Genomic DNA, 26,073 nt, shown 5'->3' with positions numbered 1-26,073 from the left:
GATGAGTTTGGACATTGCTGTTTATTCAGTTTTGAAGTTGACATGACAATATGTAAACAACATATTCAGTCTATTTTTTGACAAGATAGTAATATATGTGCAACTAACATGCCAATTTTTTAGAATTTTTATGACTCATAAACTAGATGACAAACAAGGTTAGTGTTTAATTTGAGCAGCCAAATTGTTGTCAGGATATATTTTCCTGTATCCTGACAACCTGTAACTGGACAGATTCCAAAGATGCTCTTTCAATACAAGTACTTCTAAATGAATAAGATGACTTATCAAGTATAACTGCTTGTAAGCATTAATGACTCATAACATTGTATTGCTTATTTGTAATACACAGGATCAGAGACACTGTGTGCTCTGAGAAGGCAGCGCTCAGTTTAATACTGCACTTTTTGTGATTGTTACTAGCATTAGCTGCATGCTTTATAAATGTTTTAGTTCCCTCCATTGCTCCCAAGTGCTCATACTGTACATTTTGGTTCCAGCCCTGCAAAGAGGCCTCTGCGCGATATGTAAGACGTGGGAATTGAGGCTGGTTCTGTCTGTCTACACGACAACATCACACGATTACGATCTGGGAAAGATCATGCATCACCAAATGCTTTCAAAGAAAAAACGTATTGTATCTTGTGTTGTTTTCCTTATCTGGTGTTTGAGGCTAATACTAGGAACATTACTGTGAGGTCTTAAAGTAATCTTTTCCCAGATCCACATCTCAACAGGAGAAAACCCTTCAGTGGGTACCTTGGCAGTGACCTTAGTAAGAGCACATTTGAAGTGGAAAGATGATTTTCATCAGCTTTGATACACTGCAATATCTCCTACTGAACGTATGTGCAATGCACTCTTAGACTGAGATACAGTCTGTGAACTCTAGCATCACATGTGTGTGAGCACTCAAAAACTTGTATTCATGCCACAAGAAACATGATTCTCAATCTCCTGAGGTTCAAACTCAGATATGGGTGCAGGGATACTGCAGAGCAACAGGCATTATCATGTTTTCATTGACTCCTCCTGTAATCGTTTGTAATCTCAGATTGGAGCTTGCTGTGTGGGGTTATATTGCTCGGCGTGGGTCATGTCCAGATATAGACTAAAAAAGCTTCATGTCTTGAGCCTGCACTTCAACTAATATCTAATAAATGGAAAAGTGCCTATTAATGAAACAATTAACGAAAGCTAAATGCAGCAGTGCGGAAAACAACTAGGTACACTTCGGCACTTGGTCAAGGCATTGAGGATGGGGAAGGTATGTTATTGGCATGTCAACATCACAGCTCAAACTGACAACACATCTGGAGTCCAAGCTGTGCAACAGTGTGAGCTTCGACACCCTCTATTACACACTCACAGGAAGCTACTAGTACACTGACTATGCAAACACGTTACCTTTCACATTACACTTACATGTACCTACGCAGATGGGTCCTTGGCTGTTGGTTTTCCAACGTTACTAAATCGATACAACTATAAATTAAAGTGTTAACCATTCCCTACAGCACATTATATGACATAAGAATTACACCTTAAATTGGTTGGCTACCTACAGCAGAATATGGACAATACAGTAATTAATTAGATGAGCTCTACCGCAATTTAAAAATGCCTCCATCAAGTCCAGGTTACTTTGGAAAACACTGAACAAAACACACAGGTACGTACATCACTCCATCTCACATATACACACCAATAATCAATAACATTCATCAAGACTAGAAAATATTCCTGGCCTCTTTTTGTCAGTGTTACATTCAGAATTGTTTAACAGTCAGCATCAGTAACTTCCTGCCTTCATCATACACTGTTGTGACAATAGTGATATTGTCAATGAGGCCACCTCTGCTTGGTCTTTGGCCTGGTCTTATGTCTTATTCTGTGCCCCTCTCACATCGCCTGGGGTCATGGGAGCGTCTCTGCCTCCCTCTGGTGCTCAGGGGTGGTACTCAATGGGGCACCAAAGTCCCTCAGTCACGCTTATCGCATCTTGTAGTCGTGGGCGATGGCCGCTTCGCACAGCTGGCCTTTGAAATCCAGCTCGAAGGTAAAGTCCAAGTCCCGCTGCAGGTCCAGAGGGGAAGAAAAAAAAAACAGATGGTTTTCAGGGACAGGGGAGGCAACGATTGAGCAGTTTGCAGAAACTGAGAAAGAAATCTGAGACGAGAGAGCACTATTTGAGCCAAAAGCAGAACACAGCGTTAAAGGAGCAGAGTGTTCGTGTTAGACAACAGGAGGAGGCGAGCCCCGCTTCTCCTTCCCGCAGGGGGAGGAGAGGACACTGACAAGGTCAACAATAGAATCTGTTGTTGTTTGTCTGGAAGTCACTGCAGTGCGGCTGCCCGCTTGACCGCGATCCAACACTGAGGAAAACAATCTGCTGTGGGCAGGCAGCGCAGGAAATGAGTCATTTCTCAGCCAGGACAGAAAGATAAGAACTCCAGTCAAACTGTGAAACACTGTTTATATAAGGTTTGTATTCTATATCATCCATATGTGTAAAAATATTACCACCAAACAGAACTTCACATATATCACTTACAGGCACAAGTCATCACCATTGCAGTAATACGACTTACGCTCTATGAACATTAGACTGTACAATACTCACAATGTTTTTCTCATTGGGCTTCATAGCAATGCTGCCAGTGATCTCCTCTCCTCTCCGCACCGTCAAGTAGTCCTCCAGGTAAAACACTGTCTGCTTCCAGTGGGTGTATGGAGCATCTGGTGCTGGACACACACACCCACACACACACTTTTAAAATGAACACTTGTAATGATGCGATGCCACTTTATAATAAGGAGGCCTTTATAAAGGGCTTATAAGTTGCTACTAATGACTTTCGTAATGGCTGATAAATCATTTATTGATGCTTTATTGATCAGTTATAAGCTATTAATAAGAACTGTTGACTGGTTGCCAGCTTGTAACTGCCAGAGCATTCATTTTCCCACAACCTGGCAACAAAAACGCTCTTATCAATCACTTATAACTCATATATAAAGCAGAAGTAAAGGATTTATAAACCATTAAGAAAGCCATTTGTTACAATGCAGCTCTTTATAAAGGATGCCAGATAAGAAAGTTGTACTAACAAAGTTTTAAACTTTGGAAACACACTAACTAAACCTCTCAGATGCAAGGCAACAGCCAGCATGTCAACCCCTTGTCAATGATGCATTGGTTCATTTCTTTATTCAGTGTTACCAAGGATCTGATGTCTGTGCTCGCAAACACTGGGCAGACGGCACAGAGACACCCTGGACAGGCTGTCAGTCCTTCATTGGGCTAACAGAGACAGTAAGACAGTCTCCTGTGAAAGAGCAGAGACGGGGAACCAAGCCTGTGAGGAAAGAGCTGGTAGTTCCACACGAGTTCAAGATGACGGCGCAGAAGTAAGCGGCAGGAAATGCACAGACTGTTCAAGTCGATCTTCTTTCATGGCAGTGTATACCTAATGTGCTACCTTACGTGCCTACATCTGTGAGGGTAAACATCGAGAATCTGACACCCCAGCCCCGAAATAAATGTGAGCGTTCCGCAGTGCCCCGACCATCGCTGATCGCTCGGCCCAGATCCATAAGGTCAGTAGTGCTGAAATGGATTTTCTGCCAGCCGTCCTGGTGCAGCTTGGTAGATCTGCCTTTACAGACAGGCCCTTTGTGAGTCCACAGATAAAAGACCCTGCCAATCAACATGACTGCTGCACAGGCCAGCCCCTCACTGTTCAGTAAGTTAGCTGCGTTGCTTATGCTAATTCAGTAAGTCCAGCATGAACTGTAATGATTGACCCCGCTTGCCTTCTTACAGTCTTTCTGCTGTGACTGGTTCAGGACTGTTCGGGGAAGCAGTGGCAAGCTTTGGCTTGACAGTGGAAACCTTTTAGGTTAGGTTAGGGCATTTATTTATGGACTGAGATGAAGCCATAATAAAAAATATAAGCGTATCAGTACCAAAGGGCCAAGAGAAGAACTCTGCTTTAAATATCATTTTAATGTACGGTATTTGCCACATCCACTAGAGGTCAGTCACACACAGATTTTGACACGCCAACCTTCTACTCCAATCCAGCACTGTTTGGATCATGTCAACCAGTCTGATCTGACCTGCCCTACAGGAAAGAGACAATGACATTTACTAGTGTGATGAAAAAAATGGTCTTTTATATCTAAACATAATGTGGAACACACAGAAATTCCTCGTCCTGCTAGACAAAGGAACCAGCTAAGTGGATACAGCACAATAAGCTTTAGAAGTGGGCCACTGTGCAACCTCGGATGTTTTGAGCCTCTTACTCCCACTTTTAATTAAGCTGCATTAATGCTGCCAGTGCTCGGTGAAGCTGTCCTCCAACCGAGGGTCTTGATTTCAGGCCCCCGGGGAGCATTCGGCTCCACATCATACGTTTGCTTGCGGATGTTTTCTGTCTGCCCAGTAAAGTGAAATTCAGCCCCAGTTTACAGGAAACAATTCCAGCAAGATCCTCCTTCACTGCCTAATCTTGACTCCCTTTCACTGGTGTGGTAGTCCCCACAATCCACCACAGCTCAATGTGCTCGTTGGGTAGAAAGCCTGCCAACAAACAGGAGTTGGTATTTAAATTTAAAATGTAAAGTATTTTGTTGGCAATGGTTAGCTTAGCATAACATAAAGACTTAAAGTAGGAAGCATGTCTCTGTGTGAGTCTTAGCTAACCATCTGCAGGCTGCAGCGTCATATTGAACGGACTTATATGAAAGCGGTGAGGATCATCTTCTCATTTAACTCTCTGCAAGAAAGCAAAACATTATAGTATTCCACTGAGGACTTATTGTTTGCTTGTTCAGAATCCGTGCTTTCACCCACTCATACTGACGTCAACTTGTTGTAGTCAGTTGTAAGGGTTGCTGGATTTCAAGCTCAGGCCATCTCTTTCCCTTGTTCCTTGCTGAGAACCAGAAGGCTCCACCTCCTCTACATTGCCAATTTCCCCTCTACAGGGCTCGCTGATGCTGTGAGGGAAGTCGGCGTATTAATGAGAAACAATCAATAAAATAAATACAATATCTGCTCTGCTGGACTGGAAGTAGTCTTGAGGGAGATACTGAATCTGACCTCTGAGGGGTGCTGTTTGATTGCTGGAACTTCACTCATATCTCTGCATGGTAACACAAAGCGAGGTTAATGATTTTTTTAGATTCTAATTAATGTCACTATGATATATTCACTGTAGCTCTAATGCCTTAAAGCTGCACGTACTCACCCGCACATGCACATCACACCCTGCTGCCCTGCATGCAAAGCAGGAGGCAGCATGAGGCAACCTACCGGTGGAGAAACCAGTCTTCTTGTGACACTTGGTGAACTCAATGTGGAAGTAGGTGACCAGTGCGTGGATGTAGTCGTTCCTCTGGATCTGCAGGCAGAACGCTGAGGTGAATGAGAGGTCCTCGGCCTTCACTGTGTAGATGTCCACCTCCTGCAGGAGTAAAGACATGGACTCTCTCAGATATCAGACACCACAAGCCTCTGATCATATGAAGCTCTCCATGTTCACCCCTTATTCCCTTTTTATAAATATGCTCATTATCAGAATCAGAATCATATTTATTGGCAAAGTATATATACACATACAAGGAATTTGACTCTGGATATTTCATTGCTCTCTGTACTGACACAGGAATAGACATGCTTTCTTGCCAAGAGTTAGTTGAGAAGGTACCACTCGATGCCTGTCTGTTAGCTATGACGCTACCGCCATCAGTTAGCGTAGCACAATGACTGAAAATGGGGAGACAACTAGCTGGCTGTGTTAAAACAATACATGGCAGATGAAAGAAAGCACATATATTTTGTTTATTAGTTAAGTTTAGATGTTCTGGAAGGTCTTGCTGCTTGGACACAGCTGGACTAGCTGATTCCCCCATTTCCAGTCTTTGCACTAAGCTAAGCTAACTGGCTGCTGGTAGCAAATTGATCTTTAGGGTACAGACATGAGAGTGGCAAAAGAGTGAGTAAGCAGATTTCCCAAAATAACTATTCCTTTAGGGTGTACCTCAACCAGGCCCCTTTTTGTTCAGACCACCAACTATTGATTGATTGATAACAATCTGAAAATGCTCCTTAAACAAATTCAGAAAAAACATATGTAATTTCACATGCAATACATCAAGGAGAACAAAAAACACAACCATTAAGAAGTAGAGTACAGCCTCTGCCTGCAAAATATATAGGGTCACCATTACACCCGAATGGGACTGCGCCAAGATCCTAATAACCGTCAAGACTGGGGCCAGTAACCCATGTGTCGGTATGACAAGGATCAGCGACCTGGGCTGATTCGGAGCTGTAGCTGTTGTCAAGCTCCAGGTGCTTTAATGCACAGTCCCCTGGTTTCAGCCAGTTTAACAGGGTATCTGATACCACATCGTCCTGCTAGGCCACGCTCAGAGAGGAACGCGCTGTTCCAGGTCCCGGTTTACTGCCGTGTGAACGGCACTGCGTCGACACATCCTGCCAGCTCTGATTGCTGAGTAGCAGAGAGCAGTGCAGCTCACCTGAAACCTACTGCACACTGCAGAGCAAACATGTAGGCAGAGGTGTGATAATCCTGTTTCATGTACCATCGATGCTAATAAATATTCACTGCTTGCTGGTTGGCTTTGGTGCCAGATGCCACATTTACTGTGGAGGAATGAGCCTTGTGTGTGCTGGCAATAAAAACTCTACGATATTAATGTCAGATTCCCCCTGCTGTCTTTAGAAAATAATCATTCCCATAAACACATTTTCCAGATATTTACTCTGGTCATGCAGTGTGAACTTCTCTAAGTCACATTTTAAAGTTTAAGGCAGCCATTTACTGCACTGCAATGTTTACCCACCTGCAATTACTCTAAAGGAAGAATGAAGCATTTAAGAGCACCATCATGCAGGTTGTTATTGTTAAATTGATTATTTTCTGATGGATTATACTTTGTAATGATCCTCACTGAGTATTGCTACCAACGTTTCATGCAGCAGTTTAATAACATCAGGTCCTGTGTGTACTACCCCTCTGCTGTACAACTTTAATGAGGTCATTCAGTAATCCATTTAAAGACAATAAAGCTTGTCAGCGGGGCATCGTTGTTGTAAGGCTTCTTTTTTTTGAGATCCAGAGACAAGCAGCATTCCCATTAGCTTCATAGAGATTTTTTATTAAACTTTCATTACTAATCTCTTTGCTGGCTTTATATCTCGCTGCGTTTGAAACGCAAGACTGCCTGATAACAAAGAAAACAAAAACTGGGTGCTTGACAATCAGCAACATGAAGAAAGCAACACTGGAGTCAAGGTGATGATCAGAAAGCAATATTCCAGCGGGACAGAGGTGAGACAGGGCAGAGGCATCTAATCAACGGCAGCCATAAGGTCACTATGACAAGGAGTGCAATCAGGAGGACTAGACGGGCTGCCATTGACATGCATGGCACAGCAGCCCGATCCCTCTAATCCACGAGGCACAGACGGGGCACACAGCCACACATCAAGGTCGTACTCACACCAGCCACAGCATGTCGTACAATGTGTTACCTATCAGTCATCTGGCTATGCAGTTGTAGTTCATGTATGTGTGTGTTTAGTGCTGCAGTCAAGCTGGCATCTCTGCATTATACTTTATAATAAGCACCTTACTTAGCATTCACTATGGGACAGCTGCTAATGTATGGACATTACACAGTATAATCACTCCTTATTGCACACTATACGGTCAGGTGTTAGATAAAATAGATGAATTGTGGTAAAGGTGTGCAGTACCGTTCGTTGAGAAAAAGTCTATTCACCGCTCCTTTTGATCACATAACATGACCTTTATCAACAGGTGGAGTTTTCCCCACTGTCATGATAATGTCCATTCCATTTTTTCATGGACGATAAGTCTTTAAAGTGCTCAGATAAAATAGAAATCTGAACATCGTACCAGCAGCAATTTTCCACTCATATCTCCAACGTGCAAACCCCATCTGGGACGAAGGTCATGACGAATGATTGAAAGGTCCCGAATAGCTACTAAATGGAGCTGTGGTGAGATTGTATTCTCTCAAAAAATGTTTCCAAGGTCAAGAATCGGCTTTGAACCTCTCGAAAGATCATTTTTGATAGTAAACTTTATTTGTATAGGGACCGTTGGTGTTCCATCAATCGTATTGACAGAACACATCATGCAGGCTGAAACTAATCACATGGTGCCTGCAACCTGTGTGATGTCTCATGCCACACACAGTGCCATAGGATGATTGAGTTAGCGTACCATTATTGTGTGATATTGTGAATTTAGTTAAATGCCAAGGTAAGCATGCTAACATGCTCGCAATGACAATGTTAACATGCTGACACTCGGCAGGTTTAATGGTAGCCATGACAAGCCAACGCAAAGTTTAACTGAGGCTGATGAGAATGTCACTAGTTTTGCAGGTGTGTGGTCACAAAGTGAAGTATTGGAAAACTGAAATCTTGATTAAAAGATGCCATTAGATGAAAAGTTAAGGGATCACCAAACTTATTATAGTTTTCATGCTGAGGGGGACATGAATATGTATATGCTGTCAAGACATTTCAGCCAAAACCACAATGTCAAACTCATCGTGGAGAAAAGAGAAAAAGTCGGGATGACCAGAGTCAACAGGATTCATCCTCCGGCCACCTTGGATATCTGTACCAAATTCCATGGCAATCAGTCTTACAGTTGCTGAGATATTTGGTTTGGACCCAGGTTGTGGACCCACAGACTGACATCAGCTGGGCTTCCATTCAAATATGATGTGAAACTTATAAACAAATTTGAAGAAAATCGACAAAACAAAATGCAAATGAATGCTTGTTTCCATTATTCGATTGCTGGGAGTTGGGTCATTGAAATAAGCAGTAGCTGGTGCCAGTTGTCCGGCCGGAAAAACCACTGCAGAAGAAGAGGCGCAACGAGTGACGTGATTAAAAGAGCGCCAGTCGAACTTCAAAAGGTGAGGAGAAATGTACAAAACAAGACAGAAATGTGGCATTTCTGTTTGTTTCATGTATTATTGTGCATTTCTTCTTCTTCGTAAAAAACTAAATACACCAGTGTAAACTCTCATCTGCGCTGCTCTGGGTCTACAGCTAACATTTAGTCAGGCATTGCGATGAATGGATCATCTTCCATCAGCCACAATATTGTCATTATTGTCATTTTACTCACCTTGATGAGGCACGAGTTAGTCACCACCTGTTTGGGGTCCACTACGTCCACCAGTGGTTCCTTCATGGCCACATTACGGATGCAGGTCATGTCAAAGCCATACACGTTCTCCCACCCTGGAAATACAGAATCATTGAGGAACAACGTGTTTTCTGTTAGTCTTCATAAACTGCAAACACGTGACATAGTTTCCTTCTTTCCAACTTTTGTTCATTGCTGTAGGGTAAACAGTTGGGCTGCAGCTGTAAAACAGCACTGGTCTGGGTGTCTCTCACAGAGCTTCCAGAGCAGTCTGATATACAACCCCAGAGCTGGACCTCCTGTGATTCTGGAACAATTTTCATGTTGACAGATGAAAGTCACATTGTATTCAGGGATGATTTGCGAACATGAGCCTCCTCTTGCCTGACATATCCTCGCTGCTTTGGCAGAATCATTCCATACATTATTCATAAAGCTCCTGAAGGTAGCGTGTGAGCAAACGTCTCCATCATGACCCACAAGGAGAGAGCTACTCGAGCGAGTCGGAAACCTGGTGGTAATGAACAGGTCACACACCCCCGGGGGCTTTGTGATTTCCTGTATTTGCATCTCTCGCTGCCCACTTAAGAAAGGCAGTGTGCATCTCAGAGTAGGATTAATGACCGCAGGATGCTCTGAGAATACTGGAGTGCTTCAGAAAGCCACTTCTAACTCAGTCTAAAGGTCATCTTGGGCCATCTTCCTTGAGGGAAAGAAGCTTGTGGGCACTTGTCCCACCACTCGTCACAGAATAAAGGCAGACTGAACCAAGGTATCCACACAAAGCGTTGCGATACAGTGAGCTGATGTGATAGGAGTCAGGATATTATCTGCTGCAGTGTGGTTGTATAATCTACCAGATGTACGAGGGAGTGTGAGTAGGAGGCTTGTTGGCTATTGTTCTGTTTGCGTGCCTTTTGTCATCTGGGTTGTGCACTGGCTTCACGCTGACTTCATCGCTGTTCTAGCGCTTTGCGTCCAGCACAAAAACATCGCCCACAGTCCTCCTGGCAGGTTTAGAGTCGGATGATACAGAGATGGACAAGCTTGTTGACTTATAATATAAATTATAGCCCCCAGTGTTATGGCTGAGGAAAAGTTCAAAATCATTTACAGAGCTGCAAAGGTTGTGTGTGAGGGCGCCCACGCTTGTGAGAGTACAACGCGGAGGTGTGTTCTACAGCCACGGCTCATTTACAATCTGAAGACATAGTCCACCCAAGAGCGTCAGGACAGTGCAAGCAAACTCTATTCCACAGTCCAGGTCCAGGTAATACACACATCCAGCTCACACACACACACTGTCACACTGAACTTACAATGTATTTTGAAGTCTTTGTACTGTCTGTCCTCTATGGCCACCACGTACAGAGAGGCACGGTCAGGAAACATTAATCCACCGGGTTTCTGTTTGACAAATGAGGCAAGGAAATAAGTCAGCAATTAATCCTGAACACCCTCTGAAAGGTCTACATCGCCGTGTTGGTGACATTTCATTCCTCAGTCAAGCAAAGGTCTAAATCACGGAGGTGTTATCGTTCCCTCTGCGTGCAGACTGGAACAGCAGAGCTGTTCATGATGTGTAACTGGAAGACTGGAACTATTTTCCCATAACAAAACAGAGAAAACAACAATAATACCAGATAGCATTTAATAATGTAACAATCCTGCTAACATTACAGACTTCTTATTAATATAATAAAGCGTCCCTATACTTGCCATGCTTTTTTCAATTCATGTCATGCTTTTTACACTATTGAGTTTATTATATTGACAATTTAGGTAAGTTTTATCTTTTTTAGCTGTAGCTAATAAGCAATTGTTTTGAAGATAGACAAGTAGACACCTTATTAAAACTGAGAGCAGTGGCTCTAACGTGGGGGTTGGGACCCACATCAGGGGTTGCAAGATCATTTTGAGGGGTGGAGGGGTGTACAGAATGGAAGCTCATTTCTGCCCACAAATCCACAGAAATCCAGCTCTTTTTTCATTGTTAAAGGAACATTGTGACTCTGTGGGTTGATTTTTGAGCTATTATTTTTTTCTTTACACAATAATGATGACGATATTGCAAATTTAACACTTAATATCGAAAGCTGGTTAATTTTTTTTGACTGCCACTAATGGGCATCGTTATTACTATGTTGGTGTATTTTGTTACACGCACACACACACACACACACACACACACACACACACACACACACACACACACACACATCATTACCAGCCACTTGTCCCTGGCAAAGATAACAGTGGTGAGCATGGACTCATAGAAGAGGCAGTAGCCCATCCACTCAGATATTATGATGTCAACCTTCTCAACAGGGAGCTCCACCTCCTCCACCTTGCCTTTGAAGATGGTGATCACTGCAACACACAACAGAGGGCAAGTGTCTACAAAACCCTTAACACTAAATTCTTCACAGCATCATAGTAAAATGAAAATTAATATCAGCGTGTGCAAGACAGAAGCCAGTGTCCATAGTTGAAGGAAGGACAGAAAGAAAGAAAGTGAGTGGTGACAGTTTGTACAGTATGTGCCAACATGGCAGCCATGGTGTTCTTATGGAAATCAGCCCAGCTGGAGTTGACAATGGAGGAGCGGCTCTTTGCCCTGCCTGAGATTAGCTGACTTCAGCTTTGTTTGTTCTGCCTCGGCAAGAAGTTACTGAAGAGCTTCCCTGGTGATACAAGTGTCTGTCAGGATGACACGTGACCCCCGTTACTCCAGCTGGTGACTGCTTCCTGCTCATCCACCGTCTAAAACGCACTGGGAACATAGTGTTAACTCTCTTCTCAATTACTTGGGCATACTTGATATTCATAGGTTTATAGATAGGACACTGGCTGACAGGGTGGTTTACGGAGCTACCATTTGGTAGATGCACAGTCAGTAAGTTTGCTTTCAAAGTTGCGGAGGCATTATGATAAAACCATACGCTTTGAAGTTACATAAGTTGGAAGCATGTTTGTGTGAGTGAATACAAATGAGTCTGTGAAGTGCAGTGTGGAATGATAAACACAGGTTCAGAATCCTGAACAGTGGGATACCCATGGCCACTCCTCCTCCTCCTCTTCTTCTTCTTCTTCTTCCCCCTCATGCATTATCTGCCAGCCTTCCCTCCCTCCTCTTCATTTACTATGTCTGTCACGACTCTAAGCAGGTTTGCTGCTCCCCTCTGCGGTTGAAGCGCAGTGTCATCAGAATAGAGAGAGGAGGAACAGCTGCAGCTCTTACCGCTGTCGAGGTGGTTGGACTTGATGATCCTCTCGGAGTACTCTGATATACTGGAACATTCAATCTGACAGAGAGAGAAAAGGGGAAAGTTTATGGTAAAGAATAAAGGAAGAATATCTTTAATGGAGTGTCTGCTGCACTTGGAATAACATGTCCTCAGTTTGCCTCTAATGCAGACCCATATTGACTGGATTGCCTCAGATAAAAGACAAACCATGCTGCCACTGGTGGTGTACCTGTTTTAGAAACAACACTGTCCCTCTGTGTGAAGCAAAAATAAACTAACCAGAGGGATTCTTTATTCTCTTCACGTCATCAGACTCAAAGAAGTATTCATTCATTTATTATTATGTATGAGATTATTCAGATGTAAATATTGATGGATCAGTGTGTGCTATAAGTAGCGTAGTTGCTGTTGTGAGTTGAGTCTGGGGGCTATAAGATTAATAATAATTATTATTAATGGGAGAGGGAAGAAGAATAAAACAAAGTTCTGATGAACAAATTTATATTATTTTTTGGAATGGACCATTTGACCTCTTTTTATTATCATTAGTAATTTAAACAAGTGAGAGGCTTAGAGTGGACCTCACTATTTGGTGGTGACAAACAGAGAGATGGAGGCTGTGGCCACCCATAGGCCTGAGAGAACAGGTAGGCCCTCTGCTTGCTTTCGTCTCCTCCTAACCTGGAGGAGACGAATGTGTGAACCAGTTTTTCAGCGTCTGTCAGAGACAAGATAGATTTAACTTTACAAAAAAATTTAGGTAGTAAAATATTGTCCTAGTTAATCTTGAAGGTGGCCTGTGAAGTTTTCAATTTCTAACCTGCTCAATGGGTTTCAGAGACAGCGATGTCAGTTTGGAGTGGATCTCCTGTCTCTGACCCCCAGGACATACCCCGAGGATCTCAGTCCAGTCTATGCCTAACTGCAGAAACTTTTGGGTCATTCAAGTCTGACGTCACAGATACAATTGACAAGGTCATTTATAAGGCTGAGTTCATCACAGGAATGAGAAATACACAATTGTGTATCATCAGCATATGAATGGTAAGAAATATTCTGCTTCTGTACGAAGAAATCAGGTGGCAGACAGCATAAGTTGAACAGTAAGGGGCCAAGAATTGAGCCTTGTGGGACCCCACAGTCAATGTTAAAATAGCCAGATTTAAAGTTGTCAAGAGACCAAGAGAAGGTCCAGCCTGTTAGATACAAAGACAGCCAGTCAAAAACACAGACAGATAGGCCAGCTGAATTTTCAAGTCCACTGAGTAAAATTTCTTGGCTGATGGTGTCAAAGGCTGCAGTCAGGTTTAATAATACTAAAATTGTAGCACTGTTGAGCTAGCTGTTTCAGTGTTGTGATTAGTCCTGGAGGTGGATTGATACACATCATACAGGTTGTGGAGTGTTTGGTAACTATGTAGCTGTTTGTATAAAATGTTTTGTTTACTAAGAAAACAGATATTGGAGATTGGTCTGTAGTTCCCTATCTCGATCCCTAAGTTGTTCTTTCTCAGCAGTGGTAATAATAGCATGCCTGAAGCAAGAGGGGAAGACTTACTGTAAAGAACTGTTTACAATATTCAGTACATGATGTGACAGAAAGGAGAGAACACATTTGAATAACTGCAGATCTGGGTCAAGGGAGCGGGAAGAGGAGCTTAGCTGCTCTATCACCTCTTCTAGATCATGAGAGGTGGTAGGTGTACGTTTGCATTGTGCCCACGGTTGTATGATGAAGTAACAATTTCAGTTGGGAGAGGTCACAAGCCGAAAAGGTTGGAAACCAGCTTCACCTTTTATGATGTGTTGTGTTTCATAAGCTTATTATATTTTTCAACCAAAAAGAAACTACAGCTGTCGAACAAATGCAGTGGAGTAGAAAGTAGAATGTTTCCTCATGAAATGTGGTGGAGTGGTTGCATGAACTGGAAATGCTCAAGTAAAGTACAAGTACTTTAAAATTGTACTTGTAATTGTAATTACATTACTTGAATAAATGTGCGTGGGTACACCACTGCTAAAGACAGATGCTGCTGTTTTTAAATAATATCAGGATACTATTTTTTTTCCTCTAGAGGGTTAGAGGCTGAGTGATGATGATTTATGTCCCATGTGTGGCACTTACAGGCAGTGGCAACCCCTTAACTCATCTCCATACAGCCCCGCTCGCTCTCCAAGGATTTATCACAGCTCGTTCCAATTCCTTGTCTGATTTGGAATAAAAACAAGTGCCGAATTTAATTTTAATTTTGGAGTTATTGCTCCAAGCCCGAATGACACAGCAGCCATCATAAGACACAAAACAAGGTCATCTTTGTTTAGTGTCTCTCTGTGGATGGTTTCCATTCTGGTCCAGAATAAAACACTGTAGGCATTTTAATTGATGGACTTCTCTCATGACTCCATTTCATTGATTTATTTCTTCATACGAAAGATTTTAAAATTGAAAACTGGGCCCTGGATCTTGGCCAGCTTTAGGAGGTGAGATAGAATAGCTAACCAGCTTTGGGTTTGTGAAGGCATTTTGTCCTGTCTGCAGCATTTGAAAGCAATAAGTAGGTCTTTATCACTTACAGTATGTTTGTGACATTGTGCACTGAGGTTAATTTAGCATTAAAGAAGTGCGCTGGAGTCGAGCTGAAAGCAGCGGACGATAAGCGAATACAAAGGGATTGAAATGACGAGGTGACCAGCCTCTGTGGCAGTGCCTGAAATGCTGCCAGAGCGTTTTACTTGAAGTAATTAAGGTGAAGATTAGTCACTGCTCAACTGCAACCAGCCATTTAGCTCTGATGGGACCTTCAACTTCTAGTTTCATTACTCTTTTGACATTTTAAATTCTTTTAAATTATCCTTACCCCACTGCTTTTTTCTTTGTCCCGTTTCTCTCCTCCATCTCTGTCACATTTTATTCCGCGGCCTCTCTTTCGTGGCTTTTCTTTTTCTGTCCTCTTTCTTCTGTTTCCTGAGCTGCTTGGTTGACATATTTTGTGCTTCCTGCTCTGCCCAACAATGCTGGATGATTTATTGAGGTGCCAGCAATAACAGAGTTACAACATGCTAATCGCCCTCTATTCATCAGAATGACCTCTGGACACTTCTTGTAAGCAAAGAAAATAAGACCATAATTCAGCAGGGGTATTTGTCAATACCAGCCTCTTAGAGCATCAGGCAGTCTGAGAGTATAGATTTTAACCTGAGAGTGTGCACTCTGTTCTACCTACTCTCAGACTCGGAGTGTGCGGGCTTATTCATGCAGCAAGAGACCCATCTGGTCGTAATCAAGCAGACTCTTGAATGAACTCTAGGTGCTCTGGATCATAAAAAAGGTAAAGCCAGGCTGGGACCCTAGCGGAGCAAGCAGGCTGAAAAATAGAAGCACTCAGCTGTGCATCGAACTCTCATAGAAGAATTTGGTCTATAGGGGCTTTTATTTTAGGGGCAGAAACCGATTAGACACGCTCTATGAGCCACCTTGGATATTTCTGCTTTCTAGCTGAGGTCTTGGTTGTCCCCTCTGAGCATGCATACAGGATGCAGGAGCTTTAGCACATTAGGGGCATTAGCAGCGCCCCCGTGGAGCAGCCCTGTTCTCTGCCGCCTATTAGTGGCGGACCGGTCCGGAGGCTGCTGGTGGCGCCCACAGCCTGCAAACACTGCACCTGCCCATTAAAAACTGTGCTGTATGAGCTGCACAAACAAACAGGAATGTTGCACCAGGTGTTTGTATGCGCACACGCTTGCGGGCATGTGTGCACGCATGTGTGCATGGCTGTGCTGTTAGTGTGTGATAATCGCCAGTGGCAGCCCTCTAATTGGCAATGATTCCCCATCTCTTTGTGAATGTCTGTGTGGAGAGACAGCCATTAGCCACGTGTCCATCAGAGTCATGCTTCAGCGGGGTTACTGAGGCCTGGAGGTGTGTTTAGAGTCAACACACCCTCGCACGGCGCCTCCTGCACCTCTTACCAGTGTCAGGAAGAGTCACTGTCACTGTGGTCGTCCCTGTGGGCTCCCACCATAGTCCTCCTCTCCAGACACAACAGTTTCCTAACGTCGCTCAGGTGACACGGCACGTCTCCCCCGTGTCTGAGCTCTTAACCTGTGAGTCATGCAGTAGACAAGAGCCCCACTTTTAAATGGACTGATGTTATTTTAGTTCCACTTTATCCTATTCAGTGTTTATGCCTGGTTTCAGTTTAGTGTCTGTACTTTCATTAGAATTTAAAGCTGCCTAAAGCATTTTGGATTGCTCGGGGGCAGAAGGTCAATTCTAAAACTAACTAACATGAGCAAGCTTTGGTATACTGTCAGCTTGTCAATTAGCAAACACATAACGTTACATCCAGGAGAAATGGCAACATCTCCTTGGGGTCCTCTTCAGGCTCATGTGAATAGTGGGAGCTGCATTCAACTCAGCACATTCTGCTCATTTACGGTCTATCAAGTTCTGAGACTGTTTTTAAAGGAAAGTAGCTAAAGCCTGCTCTATCATTCATGCATTCATTCAGTGTGTTTGGTTTTTTCCAGTGTGTTACTAACTCTCCTGGTTAAGTTCACCATCTTGTTTGACTTCCAGGGTTTGAAACTTTATTTAAAATCCTGTACGTACTGCTCGCCTGTTGGCAGTCGTTCCCTTACTGCTACATGTTCATTAGCATTAGGAATCTTTTGCATGTGTTACACATGTTCTGAGTGTGAATTACCACATGATATATTGCTGGATTAAGTGGATTCATTTCATGCTGTTGGACATTGATATTTTCTGTAATATTATCAGACACACAAAACTAAGTATCTTTTAAGTGTTAGGTTTTAAGATATATTTGAGTTTCATTTTGAATTATTTATTAATGGAGCAGAAATATGGGATTTTAAATGTGTGCTTGTGATTATATGGCTCCGATATATTTGGAATTCAGCACCAAAGAGTGTTTAATGGGATCCAGCATAGAGGTTATCACCTTTCTTTTTTTCCTGTAATGAGGTCCATATGAGGTCCTTGTTGGCCCAGATCCCAGCACTTCCACCTAACAAGTTCATCTTTCACATGGATCCTCACAGCTTCAGGTGTGAGAAAGCTATTGGGCTTTGGTGCAGAGCTCAGAGCTAAGAGCATCTAAATCAAAGGTGAATTAAATCCCTGAATGCTTAGCCACATTTGTGAGGATAAAACGCTGCCAGATGGACGACAGTAACACAAGTGAGGTAAAGCACAAACAGAAGGATATTCCAGTTTAAAGTACAAAGGGAGGGATAGAAGAACTGAGTAAGACAGCAGAAGAGGGAAGGAAAATAAAACATGAGACATGAGGCAAAGGCACACACACATAAACACATAATGCCAACCAGTAGCTCAGAACAAGTCTCTCAGCAATTCCAAGTTTATCATTCCTCCCCTGAAGCAAATATACACTGCTGGAGCTCCACGTGGTTATTCCAAACTACTGGTGTGTGTATCCAGCGTGCATTCTCAGACATGCCCTGAATCACGATTACTTCCGCACCAGTAAACAATAACAGAAACGGCTCTCAAACCGCTATGGCTCAGCCTGTCAACCTGCCGGAGAGGCCCCACACTTTTATCACCTGCCTGTCAGATAAGATATTCCTCCAGGATTATAATGCAGTCTGGCAAAAAAGTGGTTAAAATGTATGTACAGCTCCACAGAGGACTAGCTGTACACATACAGCACATGCACTCAATGGGAGCAGCTTGTCCGGCTGGGCTGCACAGTGATCAGACCCCGATGGTCCAGCATGAAAGCTCCACTGAAAGGAAGCACGTCTTACCCCATACACGTGCTTCGCCCCTGCCTTTGCTGCGAACATGGACAGGATCCCAGTCCCGCTCCCGACGTCCAGCACTATTTTGTCCTTGAAGACGTGCTTGTTGTGGTACATGGAGTTCCTGTAGGTGAGCGTCCTCACCTCGTCCTTCAGCATCTCCTGGTTTCGCACATGACAAATAATATCAGCGAGATGTGGACACAGCTAACCCCTGTGGAGAATGACAATTTGTTTTGCTGAATTAAAAACATTGGCTGGACAATGAGGGTCTGGATTTGCTGTGGTATCTGAGTGGAGTGGTGACAAATTACTCACAGGCTTCACCCAGTCTCACTCTGCTATTTCTCCGCCATACAGGGTTCTGTATTCAAATCCACAGTTGGTTTCTCTGAATAAACCCCATGAGCCTGCAGCTCAGCCGTCTGCATCTCTTGTCTGACTCTCTCACAGAGGGCATGTATGTGTGAGTGGGAGGAATTTTCAGAAAAGACTCAAATAAATCTCACCCACATTCCAAAAAGTAATAATAACATTGTATATATATATATAAATATATGAATAAACATTTCACACTAGGAGCATGCTCTTTTCATACAGTCTTTGTCTACTCTATTTAAAAGCAGCCGAACTCTGATAGAAAAGTTTAAAATATCTTGAATGGTGGAAATATGAGATACATAAAGAAAAAAAAAAGAAAATTAATTTCATGTGTTTAGAAAAGGAAGATTGAAAAAGATTCAGTGTTTTTGAAGTAAATCTTAATCAAAATTGCCCCAGTCCTCATCCATTCTGCAAGTCCACATTGTTTGTAGTGCTTAAGCTGGACATCTGTATCCCAGGCAGGCTGGGTTCACATCTCATGTCCTTTGATGGGATTGGCTGACCACAACCCCAACTGTGTTTCTAACCATCTATGACATCCAGCATTTGGTTGCTATAGACTGCCGGGCCGTCCAGAGCAAGAGGATGAGCTGCCTGCGGCTCAGTTCAGGAAAAAACGTCACAAATGATCATCAAGTGCCTTACCAACACACAATAGAGGAGTCTGAAACAATTAGATCTAAAAAGAGAACAAAGAAGGAAAAGGAAAACATCGTTGACCATCAACAGCAGTTTAATTCACGGTTTCCATGTCTGCGCAGCCACGAGGGCCAACATAATGTAAATTTCACATACGTGCTAAAAAAGTAACCTGGATGCTTGTTTCATGTACTGCATGTATGCACTGTAATGCTCATCCACAGGATGGTCTCACTCACACGCTGCTTTCTTTTTTGGACTTTTCCATGTTGTTTGGCCAAATACAATAAAGAAAAGAGCTCTTCCTCTTACTGTCAGGAGGTCAACATCATGTTTTCTAGTGTGCATGTGTGGAGCACAGACCCTCAATTATGGGAAGTATAGAAGTGTGAGTCCGTTATGTGTGTATAAAATCATCCATCCTGTGGTATGATGAAGGCTTTACTGTGGCTTCGTAAAGCTGGAATGCTCTGCTTTTGCCTGGTTTTGTTCCATTTTCAGAGCAAATTAATTATGGAACCTTTGGTCAAAATCCTTCCTTGAAAGGAAATGAAACATTTTCTTCCAGACTTTTGTAATTTAGCCACTACTCCAATCGGCTATGATGACATGTCATCCGCTGACTTCATGGCTGAGAGCTAAGGGCAAAGCAACTGTCTGAGAAACCGCAGCACAGATCAAACAGGAAGTCTGCACTTTAACAATATTATCTAAACCACTTATGGAGAAGAGAAAAGGCCAATGTAGCTGTCCATAATAACATCAGCTAAGTCATGCAGAGATGTTTCCTGGGTCAGTCTTGATCTACTGCATCTCCAACCTAGCTGTGTTTACAGTGTGAGGGATGATTCATAGGTGCAGCTAACTGTGTTTACTGATTAACATTTGACACCTAACAGCAACATCTTGTGACATAAGTTGATTAGCAAAAATGTGCAAGAACCAAGCAAGGAATAAGTAACAAGAAAAAAAAAAAAAAATTTTTCAGTGATTCTCACTGTGATGGGGCATACAAGCGTACCTCATGTATACCAAAGTGTGCATAGGAGTCAAAGTAGTAGTCTCGTGAGGTCATCTCCTCTGGGCTAAGGAACTTGGCCATCTTGCCCCGCCCGGGACAGCTGGGGAGGCTGGCAGCATGGGGCGTGTGTGGCGGCAGAGGAGGCCGTGCAGCATGCTGGATGGAAGGCACCGGCTTGGGCAACGAGGTGGGCTGTGCCGACTGGGATGGGATTATGCGGATTGGCTGTGGCTGTGGCTGCGCCTGTGGTTGCTAGAGAGCGAGAGAGAGATAAAGAAGCTCATTTGTCAGTCTGCTGTTTCATGAAGCAGTCTGGTGAGTTCACAGAGTTCAGAGAACACCACTGGGTCTGGAGGATACTCTGATCACAGAAATGAAGTCAGCCTGTCTCTCAGCAGAAGGCAGAGATGGCAAGAAGGCGCTGCTTTGCACATAAGGTACACGCATAACGCCCTGATTATCACCTCTGAGGCCAGCTGGGAAGGTCTAGCCATGGTGTGTGTGTGTGTGTGTGTGTGTGTGTGTGTGTGTGTGTGTGTGTGTTTGTTTGTCTGTGTGTGTGTTGGACTGAGAGTGAGACAGAGATGGAGAAATGGACTCCCAGCATCTCAGCTTTTGAGCCAAGAAGCCATTCTGGTGATTATTCTCCTTCCAACTTTCGGGCCTCTAAAAATAAATAAGTGAGTCAAGTCGGCCAAAATAGTTCAGTATCACAACAAATGTATATTTCATTTCTAATTTCTAATCTGGCGGAAGAAACAAAGAAAGAAGAGCGAACCCTATGCTACTGTGATACTGAAAAGCACCTTTTATCATAGATGAGAAGTATTTTCCACTACTATTATTGTCTTTGTCATGCAACCTGTGCATGAAATTTGCATTTATGTATTTATTTCAATGCGCTTTTATAACATAAGTCTGCATTCAGCCTTTCATACACACAGTCACACACATTAATTTCATACATGCCATCCAATGCCACATGCATTACAAGCTTTTAATGCATCGTCTCACACCCCGATGGCACAGCGGCTTCAGTATCCCTCTGCAGTACCCATACTTCGACACATCGGCTGCAGAGGCTGGAGATCGAACATCGTCCCTCTGAAAAGTGGACGACGGCTCTGCCTCCTCACCCTCACACATGCTGCTGCTGGAATCTAAACCATCTCTTGCATTACTTTTGCTAAGGTGGATAACCTTACGGATAGATGGAGTCATACTGTTGTGACTTGCGGTGCCAGTGTAAGTCTGTGTGGCACATTGATCTAGTAGATCTAAAGCAGGGTTTCTGTCAGTAGCATTGATTGCTTCTTGTTTGAAGGTGTCCACTCTCCCACCCCCTCCTCCCTCTTCTTTCTTCTGCTCCTACCTGCATCCGGCCCTGTAAATGGCCATTATATTCATCTTTGTCCTCTCTTCTCCTGCTGACCTTAAATGCCACACGCTGGGACACAGTGAGCAAGAAAATGATGAGGGAGAATAACTGACCTGGCTCAGCTTCAGTGTGAATGCACTGAGGATGACTTCAGTGCATTCATAAACGCTTAGCTGTCCGTCACTCCACCACTGTGGTCTAGGCTGAAATAACTCCACAACTACTGGACTGATTGTCATGACGTCTTCATAGACATTCATAAACTAATGTGATGAGCATGGTAAACATTATACCTGCAAATCATCAGCATGTTAGCAGTATCACTTTGCTCAAAGAATTGCTGTTCTACTTACAGAGCTGCTGGCAATGCTTGCAGACTCATGTTTTCTGAATGACAACTCATTTCACAGGTACCCAGTTAGCCTGCTGCTACTATACAGCACATGCAGAGTGCTGGTCTCCTAACCACAGCAGAGTATGAATAGCTGAATAAATTAACCATTGAATCATGCAAAATTAAAGCTAAACGTGCATGTGAATTCTGAAATGCTCCAGACTGAGCTGGAGCGGCAATTGTGAAGTAACAATAACTTGAGCGCAGCCTTCTCCTTGATTTTAATGGCTCTGAAGCTGCTCTGTACAAATGATATTGCTGATATCTGTAAACATGTACATAAAATCTATCTGTGAAAAAGAAATGTAAAGTCTGAGTAACAATTTTAACACCCAACACAAATAAGATAAACCTGATGTACCAGCATTTCATTAAACATGAATGTAAAGTGCATGAGAACGCTGAGAGATGTTAATGTCTCTGCCTGGTAAAGTTTACAGTTCTTTGATTGCTTCTTATGTAAAAGATTACCTGCATTGTCAGGGGCTTGTAATTAAAAACAGAAAGACCAACTGTTGAACTTCTATTTATCCTTTAAGCCATGATATTGATCTGAAGAGGAAGCCCCTCAGCACCGTGCTCAGCATATCAAACCACTGTATCTGTCATGCATATTCTCACGATCTGTTTCGTGAGACTTTACTGGAACTGCCTAAACATGTGTTTTTACTGATGCATTACTTCTAACTTTATGACAGATGACAGACATATGTGTCTGCTTCGCTTGTTATGAGCACACTCTAAGGTGTAAGGACTGCAGATGACATCCTGGCATCTTCTGAAAAAATGACAACAGCTGAAGGGGGAAAAAACTCTGGATTTGATAAACAGCTGGCCCCAAGCCAGCACTCCAACAGTCAGCAGACGGGGCCACAGAAGAGGTGATTAAGGCTGCCGAGTTTAATACAGAATCGATGAGGACTTTCTAAAAGTTACAAGGCAGAAAAACAAAATCGCTTCGGGCTGCCATTAAGGGACTGATTAAAGTGGACCGGGGGTGCAGTGCGGTCAGGGGAGAGCAGCTGCAGTTAGTGAGATGCCTCGACACAGGAAAGAGAGGGTGGCGCACGTCCTTGCCTGTGACCCTGCAGACAGATAAACACATTTGGGGTTCTGTTTCAGACTGGATCCTTACCTCGACATGGAGGTGAGGACTGTCACTTGAGAAGGGCATTCACTTGGTGCCTAATGTTCCACAGTGTGTGTGAGGGGTGTGTGCCTGTTCGACTGAAGATGAGCCATTTGTTCCCACTCACTGACAGACAGAAGGTGGATTTGCTGGGTTAACTCTGTGTCCAGTGAAGGTGAATGAGCGTTTTTATGTATATCTGTGAAAAGGTGCCAGAGAGGTGACAGAATGCCCTGCTGTTGAAAGGGTGTTTCACTGTGGGGAGATCAGAGGAAATCAACATCTTAACTGATCATTTCATGGGGAAAATGTCTTCTAGCAGGCAGGAAAGAGACACACTTTGGTCCTCTGCCATTATTGCACTTAGGAGCCTTGGAGAACTCAGCTTCCAGAGGAGCAGCAGAGGCAGAGATCCATCCATCCACTGTAATGTGTCTGGAGCCTGCTGCCCTCAGAGGTGAGAGCACCGGCACAGCGCTGAGAGTTTGAGGAGGGAGCCTCTTGCTTTGCGGGGAACTTCATTTGATGAACGATACTGAACAAAGCAACAGGAGGCCGCCTCCAGCTCCACCTGGGTGTTTGAGTCTTTCAGGCATCGGCCGTAGCTGAATCAGCACTGCTCCTTCAGGAGCCAGTGGTGTTGTGAATACAGATGTGGCACAGCACTCCATAAAACATCAGGCTCGCGCTGTGCTGCTTTGAATTAAGAGCTGAAAAAACAAGTCTTGGTAGATCAATCCCGGGGATCCCCGCCCAGGGCCTGCAGGGGGCCACTAATGCCCAGCTCACACCGCTCCTCCACAAAACTGCTCCACACACCAGTGTTCTGCGCCTCGTCTGCGAGGTGCTGCAGTACCTTGGACAGCGCAGGGAAGTGAACACATCCTGTTCCTGCTCATCGTGCGCACGCACTGCAATGCTCCCTTTTCAAACTGCTTCTTTTCATGGAGAGACATTCATATATATGCAGATTTTTAAGAGCCTGTCTGAGGATCACCTGTCCGAGGACGGGTTGGCAACTGTGCGTGGCGTGAGAGGGAGGGAGGTAACACATCCTCCTTGTACACCCTGTCTCTGTCCTGTCTTCTAGAAACATAAAAGTGAAATCCCGCTGAAACCCCTGCAGACTTGACACCTCAACCTCAGCAGCTGCGCGGGTTTTTAAAAAATGAGCGCAGTAAGACGATGCATGAGTATTTTAATGTGCACTCGATGTTGGAAATGCTCACTTGCCTGCCGCCTGCTCTGCACAAAACGCCTGTTTCGTCGGAGGGTAAGCACCTTTGCAGAGATGGAGCCTATCACCCCCACTGCCGCCTCTTTGAATCCGTCCGAGACGCAACTCCGAGATGCATTTAGGACTCAGGACAGAGAGTCCGACAGAAACTCTCGTTCCAGGTTGGAAAATCAAAAAGGTGTCTCTCACACTTACCTCACAGCTCTCCGACTCCGCCATCTTTCTCCTGAGGAGCATGCAGCGGGACGAGTGCTTAATTCCCATAAGAGCCAGCAAAAGATGCGCTCACACTTGACAGAAGTGAAGAGGGTGAGAAAACAGTCCGCGCCCCCTCCCGATTTCCAGGCGGCTTGGTTCCCTATCGTTCAATAAATCTCATTCACATCCCATACTGCAGTGTTCTTTAGAAATTCTAAGACTGGGAAAAGACACAAAACTACACGGGGTCCCAAAAGCATTGCGGCCAGAAAGTGCGGTGGATTCCATGGTGCAAAAGTTTGCAGCCCACCGATGTGCGTTCCTGGAGAGCAGCAGAGGAGAAGGCATCCTTCTGCATCAGCTGAGGCAGGATGGATGTAAGCTAAATGCAGCGTCCTATCCCATGACCCGGCGAGCGGACACGGGGATCTCCCAAGACTGCAGCACTAAAAGCAGCAGACTGTCATGAAGACACTGTTTTAGTCCCAGTTTGATCGATTCTACCGCAACATTGTTTCTAAAAATAGTCCCGCATGCGCCGCTGCCACAAAGAGTGGAAAGACTTGCGGCTGAGTGGGTTAGAGCCGATGAGTCTCAAAACGTGCCCGCGGATGCCTGCTGAGCGCGTGGCATCATGACAGCCTCAACGTCGCCCCTCTTTGCTCCATCTTTCGCTCTCCATCCACGCAAAGTGCTGAAGGCTGTGCTGCCCGGACAAAGTTGGAGTTGGTCCTCTGCTGTAAAGCGAGGACTGTCTGCTGAGGCTGCGCGCGCGCGCGCGCGCACACACACACACAGAGGGAGAGAGATAGATAGATAGAGAGAGAGAGAGAGAGAGAGAGAGAGAGAGGCAGTGACCACTCCTGCCTCACTGGCCTGAGGGGCAGCAGCAGAGCTGGCTGCTGTTTGCATGCCTGTTACATGCTCCACCTGCTCTGCTCACTCCAGGGATGAAGCGGGACAACCTCCACACGCACACACACACTTTTACTTCGACCCTTGTGTGGGCACTCACAATGACCCAATGCATTCCCTAACCCCTAACCCCAACCTTAACCACCAACAACTGATTGTGATAACCCTAATGCTAACATTCCCTTCAAACAGCCTTTTGAAGTTGTGATAACTGGTCAAAAAGTCCTCACTGTCCAAAATTATCCTCACTATGTAACAAGTACACACACTCACACACTACACCTGATGCCCCTTTCTTCTCTCAGGTGTTAGTTATTGTTAAACTTTCGCTTTTGTTTGACCCTGTATGGTTTCTTCAGATATCTTCTAACACCTTTGACTCTGGCCAAACCGCAGCGCTCCTGCCTCTGGACTGCAGACTACCACTGCTGTCAGAACTGTTTCATAACTGAGCGTGTGCTGGCTACCGTACCTCGTCCCCGAAGTCTTCTGCTTTTGCACTGGAGTCTA

General features: G+C 44.1%; 1 protein-coding gene across 6 annotated transcripts; it reads right to left on the bottom strand.

Moving 5' to 3' along the window:
- Nucleotides 1–1,992: 1,992 nt before the first annotated feature.
- LOC121608147 (protein arginine N-methyltransferase 8-B) lies at nucleotides 1,993–24,729 on the bottom strand. Of its 6 annotated transcripts, XM_041939311.1 has the most exons (12): nucleotides 24,642–24,714; nucleotides 23,349–23,362; nucleotides 20,654–20,671; nucleotides 20,313–20,468; nucleotides 18,275–18,430; nucleotides 12,475–12,538; nucleotides 11,461–11,603; nucleotides 10,553–10,640; nucleotides 9,213–9,328; nucleotides 5,324–5,474; nucleotides 2,624–2,745; nucleotides 1,993–2,076 (listed from the first exon to the last, which is right to left on the bottom strand). In XM_041939311.1, the coding sequence occupies exons 1-12, from the start codon at nucleotides 24,712–24,714 to the stop codon at nucleotides 1,993–1,995; spliced, it is 1,185 nt and encodes a 394-aa protein (XP_041795245.1). The 6 variants fall into 6 exon arrangements, with proteins under 6 accessions (XP_041795245.1, XP_041795246.1, XP_041795244.1 ...); XM_041939312.1 differs by lacking the exons at nucleotides 20,654–20,671; nucleotides 23,349–23,362 and having other exon boundaries at nucleotides 20,313–20,564; nucleotides 24,646–24,729; XM_041939310.1 differs by lacking the exons at nucleotides 20,654–20,671; nucleotides 23,349–23,362 and having other exon boundaries at nucleotides 20,313–20,513; nucleotides 24,640–24,714.
- Between the last annotated feature and the right edge of the window lie 1,344 nt (nucleotides 24,730–26,073).

This window comes from Chelmon rostratus, chromosome 6 (genome assembly GCF_017976325.1).
Source record: "Chelmon rostratus isolate fCheRos1 chromosome 6, fCheRos1.pri, whole genome shotgun sequence".
Taxonomy (NCBI): Eukaryota; Metazoa; Chordata; class Actinopteri; order Chaetodontiformes; family Chaetodontidae; genus Chelmon; species Chelmon rostratus.
The sequence above is the reverse complement of the archived record's forward strand: the minus strand, read 5'-3'. Positions and strand labels throughout refer to the sequence as shown.